Source organism: Anser brachyrhynchus (genome assembly GCF_964034855.1).
Source record: "Anser brachyrhynchus genome assembly, chromosome: 9".
NCBI classification, from domain to species: Eukaryota; Metazoa; Chordata; class Aves; order Anseriformes; family Anatidae; genus Anser; species Anser brachyrhynchus.
Window position 1 is genome coordinate 13,571,381 of NC_137703.1, and position 13,159 is coordinate 13,584,539.

At 43.9% G+C, this 13,159-nt stretch overlaps 1 protein-coding gene across 14 annotated transcripts in view; it reads left to right on the forward strand.

Moving 5' to 3' along the window:
- The first annotated feature begins 1,295 nt into the window (after nt 1-1,295).
- LOC308199938 (glypican-5-like) overlaps nt 1,296-13,159 on the forward strand; it is a 433,019-nt gene continuing 421,155 nt past the window's right edge. For 11 of the 14 annotated variants that reach the window (XR_013955102.1, XR_013955103.1, XM_080604865.1 and 8 more), the window contains exons 1-2: nt 1,729-1,931; nt 4,665-4,734. Coding sequence is in view for 12 of the 14 variants with exons in the window: in XM_080604865.1 (XP_080460991.1) it covers nt 1,744-1,931; nt 4,665-4,734 (258 nt within the window). In the remaining 2 variants the exon portion in view is untranslated. Of the gene's footprint in view, nt 1,412-1,541; nt 1,619-1,728; nt 1,932-4,664; nt 4,735-13,159 lie in introns of those variants that run through there. The other 3 variants (XM_080604873.1, XM_080604874.1, XM_080604871.1) reach the window with 3 other exon arrangements.

Sequence of the window (13,159 nt, forward strand, 5' to 3'; positions counted from 1 at the left end):
TCCAGGATATGTCCAGCTGGTAGGTGAAAAACTTGAATGGAGTCTCTAAACCATATCAAAGGTCAGAGACCTATCACAGCCATCACATCAGGATTTCAGGGGAGGGAGAAGGAGAGGGAGACAGGAGGCTTGAGTTTATTCTCAAACACATTGGCTCTACAGTAGCATTGCTTCATCATTTTCCGTGCAAATTCACAACTGGAATGAGATCGGAGAATGATTATATTCACCAGCTGAGTACAGCCCCCTTTTTCCTGGGTGCACATCAGACAGCCAGCTTTTCCCCAGAGCCTCATAAAATCCCTACTTCCCGCCATGGTGCCTGCTAGCCCCAGCGTGCCCTGCCTTCCCCTTCGACTTTCAGGAGAAAGGCTAGCTGTGACCCAGTTGTGACCTGGTCTGTGAAACGGGGATAACAAGCGCTCTGTCTGTCGGTTTGGATGGCAAATAGCCTTTGAAGCACAAACTGGGCTTTACGTTTTTTTCAGCTGTGCTTGACAGAAGGGGGTCCAAGCCTACATTGTAATAATTCTCCCCAACCCAACTCAGAGGATGGATGAATGCAGTTAAAGAATTAAACCACAATTTTGACTCCATTTGACACAGCAAGACTACCAAGATGCCCTACAGGTCATCTGAAACCTGTTAATCTTGCCTAATCTGGAAAAGACACATTTTTATGTGCAGATATCTCAGGAGGACACGTTTCTGTGAGAAAAAGGCTCAGTGTTTCTGTCCTCTGCTCTGTTAATCATGACCGACTGCTGGTATCCAAATAATACAGCAAATCTCCCATAGGATAAGGCGGACCTACAAAAATTAGAATTCGGCTGACCTGGAAATATTTCAGTCATGGTTTTCACAAGTAGTTTTGTCAGAATAGGGCAGAGATAATTACAGCTTAAGCTAAAAGGGAAAGGGGGATGGGAAACCATGAGGTGGAAACTGCAAAAATAAATAGCTCTCTGTCACAAGAACAGCCCCATGGAGGGATGCTGGTTTTGAGTGGAAGAAAGAAATCAGTCTGAGAGGATCCTGAATATGCATCAGTTCTTCTTTTCTCATGACCTCCAGAGCAGCTCACTGGGAAGCCTCCTGCTCCTTGTCCCCACAGCCATTCCTAACTGGGGCTTCCCCCCCCTGCCCCGGACCTCTGCACCCCTTAGGGATAACTGTTCCACATGTAGTGCAGGCTGTAAGGCCTCAGGTCCTGCTGTCTCCATTTTTCTTTGTCCTCACTGTGACATTCTCAAAGAAGCAGGTGTCAAGTGTTGGAGACACCTCAAGTGTCTCCAATTCTCCATTTACTAATGCTGATTGCCCCCACATGCTACTGGGAACATGAGCCTTCAAAAGGAGAAGTAGGGCAAAAGTGTTCCCTTTCTATTTATGGGATCTTCATCTGTGCTATGTAAGTACTGAGGAGAGATTTTTACATGATTGAAAGTTTTTGAACTGTGAGGGGCCAAAAGTTTTAGCTATTTCTATCTTATAGATTTAACCCTTGGGTATGTGGGGGTATAAGTGTCTACCACACGTTAGCCATAATATGGTGAATGGAAGGAAAAGAGGGATTTGACCATAATTTGGGAGTGTTTTTAGGAAGGAAGCTCTCTGGGTATGGAATCTTTCATAACTTTTTATTGACTAAAAGTTGTACTGTTGCTTTAAAAAAAAAAACCATGAAAGGCTGCTAGATGAGTATTGTTACTAGTTGTGGTAACTTCCATCTCTGCTTTACAAATGGATTATTGTGAAAAAAATAATAGAAATATTTATATTACTCTGAAGACCACTCTTTGGTATGACTGTCCTGAAGGGGTGGCTGCCTTCGATAGTGATGTGATTGCTCTGGGCAGTCACCTTCAATTTCTGCAGGAAAAGCTTGTGAAGAGGATCCAGGACCAGGGAGCTCAGAAGGAAAGGTTAAAGTAAATGCTTATTATAGATGTACGTGTGAGCTCATAGTTCTGGGGAAACACTGTATTTTAGGCAGGGCATCATAGTAGACTTTTCTCTAGTTAACTGTCCAACACTTCCTAATTAAATTCCTTGGTTAAATTAATTTAATTAAGTTTTTGTCTGTGGAAATTTACTTTATCTAACAGATGGACGAAGTAGTCCTTTTAATATCACTTGTCTTCAACCAGAGGCAAAAGGTAATTGTAAAGGAAAATTTGTGGATGAATAAAGGAAAATAAGAATACAGAAACTTTAAGTGGGCACTGACCTTTTCAGGGGAAAACTTGTTAATTATGAACTGTGCTAGAAAATGATTTCTGCTTGTTTTAGAGGCCTAAGGGTAGCATGTATGGGTATATTTACTTTTCCTCACAGAGCTAAATCCTTTTGACCTACTGGACAACTTGGCTGTAAGGTCAGGCATCTCTGTAACTTCTGCAGCATCATATGAACAATGTTCTCTGGGAGGGTCAGTGACTCTGGGCCCTCTCAAAAGGACTGCATCTGGTATTGTGCAAATGCAGTGTTGCTTTAAGCATCTCTAATGAAAGACAAGGAATGTGTTTGCAATTAAACTGTATTTGTAGGAAACTTTTCCATTGACTTTCAGTGCTTGACACCTTTTTGTTTAGATATGTGAGAGTTAATACAAACCTCATGTACCACCTACTTGCGTTCCAGCCTGGCTTGATCTCCAGGGTGTGAGAGGCTTCCCTCAGATGTTGTGGAGGAACCTAAATACACAGAAATAGTTTTCTGGTGGAGACTAATGGGGTGATTCTTATAGAAATCTGCAGTAAAAATATGGGAGGTCTGGCATTTTGTGTTCCTAGGTCTTGCAAGTGATTCTCATTCCAGTATTTTACCCCCTCATCATGAAGCCAGGGATAGAAGAATAGGGGCTTGCTTAATTGCATTAATGATTTCCAAATAAAACAATTGTAATTATTAAAGCCAGGAATGGAAGAATGGGGGCTTGCTTAATTGCATTAAAATAGATATTGCTGAGTGTCTTCGCTTACTACTGTGCAAATTAACTGAAACAGGGAGTCTCAGGGCCCCTCACAGAGGATGTTTCCTGACAAAAATGGGGAACCTGTCTCAAAAACCAGCTGAGACCGACCTTGTGGTTTGGACAAGAGCCAAGGAGCAGCTGAGTCTGTATAAAGGCAGGGGGTCGACCAGTGGTGATGAAGAAGAGTTATCAGCCTTCATCCCCACGACCCCCCGATGACCACCACCAGAAGGCACTGCGCAAGCACAGATGGGAGGATTTTATGAAAATGACTTCTTGGAGCTAATTTTAATACAAAGTGGGGATAGGTTATGAATATGTATAGGCATATTGGGAAAAATCATGCATAAGTAACTCTTTACTGCATATAACCAAAGCAAGTTGCCGCGTTAGGGTGCGCATGCCTTTGGGAGCTATCCCACATGCGCCCGGCACCAAAATAAACCACATACCTACTTTATAACTCATTTGCTTTGAGTTGTAGAGTTCTTCCATGAATCAACCGAGCTGCAGTTTGCTTCAAATTCCCTGTATTTATTGAATATTCTGTCTGAGACATTTTCTGCTGTACTCCTCAGGAAAGGTGGTCTTAGTGTGCAACAATGGCTGATTTGTAAGATCAAGGAGTAAATGTTATCTTCCCCCAAGGGTCTCTGAATTCACAGACCCTCCCTGTCAGGGAACTGCTACTACCCAACAGCCTGCTTCTTGCTTGCCTCGCTGGCAGAGGCTGTGGCTGCTGCTGGATATCTGGGCAGTGATCAGGATGTGCCTCACCTGCCAGCTTGCCCTGGGCAAGCTCACTGCCGAGGGGTGGGTTTCACTTTTTCCATTTTCCCCTGGTGAGGGTGGCAGTGTGCTGGAGGAAGGTGTGGCTGGCCTATGGCTATATAGCACTGAGACAATTCAAATGTTTAAATTTTCTTCATGTCCGGCCTGCAAAAGCCATCCCTTCTCCAGCAGTGGCATGGCTGTGCTCTCCTCGGCCTAGTGGGAGGGCCTGCCAGTTCTTCTGTGTGGGCCAGGCCCTCAGGCTTTGTTTTAGACCTCAGGGAGAGGTTTCCAGGCCGAACTGTATGTTTGAACGCAGTAAGGTACCTCTACTTTTGTACTGTTAGGCATATTTTGACTTAAAGCAGATTTACAAGAAGATGCTTTCTTAAACTATTTATTTCTGTGTTCAGCTTGGGGATCTGCAGGCTGAAGAGCAGGGGCTCTCTGCAGGCCCCAGGGAGTGTCAGAGCACAAAATCTGAGTGCTGCAGCCTACCATGGCCTAAAACTGATGTTTCTTTAGGGGGAATCTGTGGGATAAGAGGGAAGCCAGCTTTAAAAATGTCCAAAGAGGATAACTGTTAATGTGAAAAGCACCTAAGACTGAGTTGGGATTGTGAATAACAAGTTAACATCTTTCCCAAAAATTTGTCCATTGTGTAACTTCCCATCATATCGTCCCTTTCTCTCGTGCCTGGTGCAGGTGATGCAAGCTCCTTGAGGCTGGGGTTATTTTTCCTGAAGTATGCGGTTGGTACAAGGTGTGATCTGGGTTCTCTTGGAGCCCAGGTGGTTGGGCCTGAGTGTGAAGGTGGAGCTGATGCAAACAGTTTAATGAAGACATGAGTGGGTGAGCTGGCTGTAATGTGTTTCAAGCTGTTGTCTTCAGTATTTGGCATCTTCTGTTTGTACAGCACCTGCCCTGAGGGATCATGGACCCGAGGTAAAGTTCTCCAGATGTTGCTGCAATGCATGGGGTCACAGGTAAGCCCAGAGAAACATGAGCAGTAGTTCTGGATGGGGCCATGGTGCATTCACATCCATGTCCTGTGTGGTTAGATGTTGGGTGTAAGGTGTGCAAAGGATTATTTTTTATAAACTGGGTGGTTATATGTTGATTTAGATATGAAACAAGGTTTTCTTTCAAAACTCGCTTTATAGTTTTCAAATATCTGTGCAACTCTCAATGTAGTTAAACATTGATGTCTAACCACTCCTGAACTCAATGGAGCTGTTCATCATGACAGCCAGTTCTGCCAGTTAACTTTTGATTCACTGAAAAACAATTTTACTAATTTTGAATTTGCCATATGTTTCAGCTAATGACTTTTGTTTGTAAGTGCCTATGAATAAAAGTTTGTGCTATTGGTCTGGATTATCAATCAATTTTTCAACAATTGCATGCAGGATATTTTTAAAATTCCGAATTAAAACAAGGTTTTACTTCTAATCACTCATTTGTTGTGGTTATAATATAGTGAATATTAAACACAGGAGCTAAGTTCTAGTTAATGTCCATGTAATTCATACCAAAGGGATTAATGATAGGTAGATTCTAAAATTTTTGCTGTTTTTAAACTGTATGTTTGAAACTGGCTTTGCTTTATAGACAGGAGGTAATATACTTAAGTGTAACACTAATATGTCACATCTGTGAGCTCCTGCTGTGTATTTGAGTCTAGGATTTTGCTAGTATTGATTAGTTGGTCATACATTAATAAGCAGTGAAATCCCAATGCTCTAAACTAATCTTCCATACAGCCTTTCAACTGGAAGAGGATTCTGTACAGGGAATCATAAACATTTTGTAAGCTTTTTAGTTAAACCTCGTGGCTTGCGTCTACCTCTCCTGAAGATATTTAGCTGGTTCAGGGCTTTAATATCCATTTTTGGGCAAAATGATCCAGCTGAAATGTAGTTTAATGTTAAATGTAGTATCAGAAAGCTTTCTGGTGGGGACTTTATTTGCATGACTTCCTGGTTGAGGATAAGTACTAAAATAATTGTATGGCTTGTTTCTAATCAGAAGTGTTTCACAAGACTTTGTTTCCTTTTAAGGAGGCTAAAAAGCCTGTTACATAAATTAAACTGCTCTTTTGGGGAGCAGAGAGCTTTTGTTTCTCTCCTAAATGATAGTTTAAGATAATCTTCTACACCAAGAGAAAATAAGCATAAGACACTGATAGAATAACTGCTCATCCGATAAGATTGTCTTCTCTACTATATGGCTTTACTGATTTCAGCCTAGAATGGATCTTCGGGCATCAGTGGAAATGAAATGTCATTATCCAGGTAGGATTTCCCAAATAGTCTCACTGTGTTGGTGCCAGGAGAGGGCACCAAACAGCAGTGACAGGACCTGCTCTCGGTGTTGTGATGCTTTGTCGTGGAGACAGTTACCTCTCCTAGTTATCTTCACAGATAAAGAATAAACTCTCCTAATCTCCAGAGACTGAATATCCTGACTTATGTAGAATTAAGGAACTTGTATTCTTTGAAGTGATATGAGTACTGGAAAGCTTAAGTTCTGAGACTTTCAAAGAAATCTAGAGAAATTGGGAGTTGGGCTCTGTCTGCAGAGAGTAGCTATGTCCTACAATCCCAGCTCTGGAAATCCAGGTTGAAACGCATTGGTGTGGCAGTGTTTCATTTGTGTTATGTGAAATCTCACCTGTGTGGAGAGCCCGTCCACGGGCAGAAAGTGGGGAGAATCCCCAGGGGACAGATAAAGGTCACACAGGGCACATCCCTGAAGGCCTAGTCTAGGGAACCATTCCTGACAGGAGCATCTCCTGCCGCATCTCCTGCCTCTTCTCTCTATACTTCATCCCGAGCCTGCTTTTCATGTCTCTTGCTTTAGCTTATTGAGGTGTATGGGAGTTTGGACTCTTCTTGTAATCCAGTCAATGACTTTTTGGATGAAATAGAGTACATCTTTAGAACTTCATGAAATAATTAAAACATAATTCTGCGTGATCCTTTATTCATGTAAAATAAATGCCTACAGAGACATGTCACAACAGAGGTTTAATTAGTCTTATCTAGAGAATACTTATTTCAAATTGTCTAGTGCTTGTTCTGCCCACCTATTTAGAAATGTCCTGACAACATTTAGGCTGAAATACAGAATTTGACTGCATCTAGTTTCCCCTTTAATTCTTTGGCATGAACTATCAATGCTTATTATTGGTTACTCTTCCATTCCTCAGCATTAACTGGCTGAATGTATCAGGGTTTCATATCATGGTAATCATCCATTTTCTAATATACTCTGATCTTGTGCATTTATGGATGCTTTGACTCTCCTTGACTTCTGGGAATTGAGGATAGCAAGCTCTTCAAAGAGTTGGCCTCACAGTTAATTTGCGTGCTGGAACTGGCATTTATATTAAGTTCCAGGGAAAAAAAAGGCAGTCTCAGTGTGACCTGTAAAAGTTTCTGTATCATAAGCAGAGCTCTAAATCTGCTGCAGGGCTGAGGTAAAAAGGTATAAAAATGTATTTGCACAGACCCTGTCATTCAGAGACGTGAAATCCTAAAGCTGATTGCCAGCTGACAAGCTGCCTTTCTGACACACTGTTTCTGAATATTTTGTTTGAATTCTTACATACAGTATTAAGTTCTGGCCTTCAGTCTTTCATGGTATATGGTCCTTCTTGGGGACAACCTGTTTCAGCCATTTGTCTCCTCTCCTGGGCAGCAGTGTCCAGCCAGGTGTCTCGAAGTGGTTTGAATACTTTCAGAAAGTGTTTAGTCATCCTGTCAGGGATGGACAAAACCACGAACCCCTTGAACATGGTGAGGATCTTCCCAGCCAGACAGCAGCCTTCTGCAGCTCTCCCTCACTGTCCTCACATAAAAATTATTTTTTGATGTCTTCTGTCCTCTTCATGTAGTGGCAGAGCTTCTGCTAATGCTTTTCTCTGTTGTTACTTATATGAGCTGGAAGAGACCGGTTGTCTTTGCTTTCCTTTCTTTCAAATTAGGTAAAGGAGTTTCATGGTGCTGAGTAATCATTCCACATATGAGAAGTAAATATCAGGTTTACCTCTTATTCTTGAAAGAACTGGGGCAATGAAGTAAATTCTACTCCACAAATACTGCTTCTCCCATCTTAGGAGTCAAACATAATGGCAACTTTTCCCTAACCCTTGGTGTGAGCATCCTTCTCAGTTTAAAATGAGAGGACTGTGCACTTGTCAGTCATCTGATATAGCAGAGTTGTCGCCACTCTGCACTTAAAAATGGGAGAAGCCCCTTTGTCATCCTCCCTGTCTTGTTCTGTCTTCTCCCCAGCCTCTTCTCTGTAATTTGGAGTTTGAGCAGGAGCTGAGGCTGAGCAGCAGTACTTGTCATTAGTTCTACACAAGGGGACTCATAAAATATTCCTGGCCTTAGGTTGCATGAAATACTGCAGAGCACCTGTGGAAGGCAATTAAATTAACCCCTCTTGATTTGTGGTTCGTCTATTAATCTTTACACTGGGCACATACATCAATAACACATAGTTCATTCAGAGTGACAGAAATACTAAGAAATGGGAAGAAAATTAGAACTGGAGCTGGAGACTCTACTTTTATAAAGAAAAGTAGAGCCTGGAGCCAGACCTGAGTATTCACCTGCTTGCTTTTTTATCATGCATGCCCAAGCCTTTAAGGGCTCCATGAGAACTGAGGTCCTCTTGTCAAATGCAAGCCTTGGCTTTTGCTGGAAAAAACTTGAGGATGATGTCAGCTGGCAGAATTTTGGTTCCCTGTCATCTGTGTCTCAATTCTTTGAAACAGCTCCTGTTTTCTTCCATAGCATCTTCCTGGCCCTCATTAGCCACTAAATCCTAAAGGCAACAAATGCTAGTGGTGTCTCTGGATCTGGCCTTTAACTGTTGAAGGGCTGAAGCATTGCAGAAGGTGCAAATGTGCAGTACTGCGTGCCCTAGGGGTCTTGGCTGTGTTGTATAACAAGAAGTCAGGGAAGAGCAGTGTGAAGTTTACTGGCTATTTCTTCTGTTGCTGAATACAAGAGGGAAAAAGATTGTCTGCTTTCAGCAAAAGCTTCGTAGTCCATGCTCAGATGGCCAAAATTAAAGGATCATTAGTCTGGCTCTTTTCCTTACTGTAGATGTTGGGTGACAGCCCTGTTGGGCCTCTGAGGGTAAGGATGACAACTGCTTGTGCTGCTGGAAATGAGCTCATGCCAGGGATGACACCCCTATCCAGTGACACTGAGACAGATCCCCTAATCAGGCAGCTTCACTTGGAGGTGTAAGGGCTCTAGGATGGTTTTGTTGCCCAGCCTATGTGCTGCCGAAGGACTGATTGTGGCTTTAGTTGGGTCTGTTGTACAGAGTATGAGTTTTGTGTTAGCTTTTGGGAGTGTTTTGATAGGAAATATTCAGGGATTATGCTACGTTATACAAACTGCTACTTCAGGGTGATAACAGGGTTACAATAAGTAGCTGGGAGAAAGGTAATTCCCAGTTCCCTCTCTGGAGAGAGGGAGTGCATTTCCTGCTTGTGTTTCAGATCACCTAAGCCTCGTCTCACATACTTAGTTATATTGCTGTTTTAGAGTCTGCAGGGTCAGAAAAAGTTCATTATCCCACTCTTTAACCTTCTTGCACCAGCAGAGTCTGAATTTATCAGTAAAGAGCACAGTACTTTCTTGTAGGTTAACAACCTGAGCACAAAGGGCAAATTCAGCACTTGCACTCAAGAACACCAAATCAAAATAGATGCAACCTGAACTGTGAAGCCTGAGGATATAGTCCTAATGTGGCTAACTACAGCATTAGCATGAGATTGTGTTGTGCCTTCTGCACGTTAGTTTTTGAAGGGAATACATGATTCATTGTGGTTTAGTTATCTATTTAAATAAACCTTCCGTCCTTTCAGGCTTGATGGCAGAGTTCATTCCTCACTGACCTCATGAAAAGCTTAATTTTCGAGCAGGCCATATGTGGTCTGATTATGCAAACTACCTATGTAGCTCCTACATGTGTTTACTCAACCTGGTTGCTTACTGCTGCTCCCCCTGCTAGGCTAATGAGGCCATCCTTAATGCCTCCATTAATCATTTTCTCCACAGGTGTCACTGTTTCTATCCTCATTCTTTTTCATGTGAGATGCTCTGCTAAGTCACTGCTCTTGCCATTAAAATCCTTTCTCAAGCACTCGATTTTTGCCAATACTGATGAATTCCTCTTCCCTGTTGTTGTGGTTTAACCCGGCTGGCAGCTAAACACCACACAGCCGTTCGCTCACCCTCCCCCCTCCCTCTCTGGGATGGGGGGAGAGAAACGGGAAAGTGAAGCCTGTGAGTTGAGATAAAGACAGTTTATTAAGACAGGAAAATAATAATAACAATAATAATAATAATAGTGATAATGGTAATAGTATTAACAATAATAATGTGTAAGAAAACAAGTGATGCACAATGCAATTGCTCACCACCCGCTGACCGATGCCCAGCCTATTCCCGAGCAGCCGGCCCCCCCACCCCGGCCAGCCACCCCTATATATTGTTTAGCATGACGTCAGATGGTATGGAATACCCCTTTGGCCAGTTTGGGTCAGCTGTCCTGGGTCTGTCCCCTCCCAGCTCCTGCTGCACCCCCAGCCTGCTCGCTGGCAGGACAGAGCAAGAAGCCGAAAAGTCCTTGGCCTGGTGTAAACACTGCTCTGCAACAATTAAAACATCAGCATGTTATCAGCGCTCTTCTCATCCTAATCCAAAACATAGCACCCTACCAGCTACTATGAGCTACTTAACTCTGTCCTAACTGGAACCAGGACAGATATCCACCCCTTATTCCATACCATTTATGTCATGCTCAGGTTACACTCTGTCCAATACATTCTAATTAATCACCATTTTCATCTATGATATATAGCAATCATGGTAGTGATGACATACATTATTATATAATAATTAACATACTACAATTCAACTCATGGGCTATTCTCACCCAGTATCAAATCCCCTTGAGGTACACACCGGACCTCCCCATTCTTTTGCATTACCCACCAAGTGCATCCAGGTCCCTGAGCAAAAGCAATTCCACGAATGGGTTTGCCTTTTCCTGAGGCAGGAGTAGCCCAGACTGTTTTACCCAGCATGTTTCTTACGTGCACTACAGGAACTTTATCCCCTTCTACAGTGCGTAACAGGTTTGATTGGGCAGGTCCAGCTCGGTTGGCAGATCCCCTGGTATTGACTAACCAGGTGGCCTTTGCCAAATGTGTATCCCAATTTTTGAATGTCCCAGCACCCATTGCTTTCAGTGTAGTCTTCAACAGTCCATTGTATCGTTCAACTTTTCCAGAGGCTGGTGCATGATAGGGGATGTGATACACCCACTCAATACCATGTTCTTTGGCCCAAGTGTCTATAAGGTTGTTTCGGAAATGAGTCCCGTTGTCTGACTCAATTCTCTCTGGGGTGCCATGTCGCCATAAGACTTGCTTTTCAAGGCCCAGGATAGTGTTCCGGGCGGTGGCATGGGGCACAGGATATGTTTCCAGCCATCCGGTGGTTGCTTCCACCATTGTAAGTACGTGGCGCTTGCCGTTGCGGGTTTGAGGGAGTGTGATGTAATCAATCTGCCAGGCCTCTCCATATTTATATTTCAGCCATCGTCCTCCATACCAAAGAGGTTTTGACCGTTTGGCTTGCTTGATTGCAGCACATGTTTCACAGTCATGAATAACCTGTGCTATAGTGTCCATGGTCAGGTCCACCCCTCGATCACGAGCCCATCTGTAGGTTGCATCTCTACCTTGATGGCCTGAGGTGTCATGGGCCCATCGGGCTATAAATAATTCACCTTTATGTTGCCAGTCCAGGTCCACCTGAGCCACTTCAATCTTAGCAGCCTGATCCACCTGCTGGTTGTTTTGGTGTTCTTCAGTAGCCCGATTCTTGGGCACATGAGCATCTACATGGCGTACCTTTACAACCAGGTTCTCTACCCGGGCAGCAATATCTTGCCACAATGCCGCAGCCCAGATGGGCTTGCCCCTGCGCTGCCAGTTGTTCTGCTTCCATTGCTGTAACCACCCCCACAGGGCATTTGCTACCATCCATGAATCAGTATAGAGATAGAGAACTGGCCACTTTTCTCGTTCAGCAATATCTAAAGCCAGCTGAATGGCTTTTACTTCTGCAAACTGACTCGATTCACCTTCTCCCTCAGCAGCTTCTGCAACTCGTCGTGTAGGACTCCATACAGCAGCTTTCCATCTCCGATGCTTTCCCACAATACGACAGGACCCGTCAGTGAACAAGGCATATTTCTTCTCATTTTCCGGTAGCTTGTTGTACAGGGGGGCTTCTTCAGCACGAACCACCTCCTCCTCTGGTGATATCCCAAAGTATTTGCCTTCTGGCCAGTCCATAATCACCTCCAAGATTCCTGGGCGACTGGGGTTTCCTATTCGAGCCCGCTGAGTAATCAATGCAACCCACTTGCTCCATGTAGCATCAGTTGCATGATGCGTAGAGGGGACCCTTCCTTTGAACATCCAGCCTAGTACCGGCAGTCGGGGTGCCAGGAGGAGCTGCGCTTCAGTACCGACCACTTCCGAAGCAGATCGAACTCCTTCATATGCTGCCAATATCTCCTTTTCAGTTGGAGTATAGCGGGCTTCAGATCCTCTGTATCCCCGACTCCAAAACCCCAGGGGTCGACCTCGAGTTTCCCCAGGTTCTTTCTGCCAGAGGCTCCAGGTGGGACCATTCTCTCCGGCTGCGGTGTAGAGCACATTCTTTACATCTGGTCCTGTTCGGACTGGCCCGAGGGCTACTGCATGAACTATTTCCTGCTTAATTTGTTCAAAGGCTTGTCGTTGCTCAGGGCCCCATTCAAAAGCATTCTTCTTACGGGTTACTTGGTAGAGCGGGTTTACAATCAGACTGTAATTTGGAATATGCATTCTCCAAAACCCCACGACACCTAGGAAAGTTTGTGTTTCTTTTTTGCTAGTTGGTGGAGACATAGCTGTTATTTTGTTGATCACATCCATTGGGATTTGACGGCGTCCATCTTGCCATTTTATTCCTAAAAACTGGATCTCTCGTGCAGGTCCTTTAACTTTATTCTGTTTTATGGCAAAACCGGCCTTCAGAAGGATTTGGACTATTTTCTTCCCTTTCTCGAAAACTTCTTCTGCAGTGTCACCCCACACAATGATGTCATCGATGTACTGCAGGTGTTCAGGAGCTTCCCCCTGCTCCAGCGCAGACTGGATCAGTCCATGGCAAATGGTAGGGCTGTGTTTCCACCCCTGGGGCAGCCGATTCCAAGTATATTGGACTCCCCTCCAAGTGAAAGCAAACTGTGGCCTGCACTGTGCTGCTAGAGGGATGGAGAAAAATGCATTAGCGATATCAATTGTGGCATACCACTTGGCTG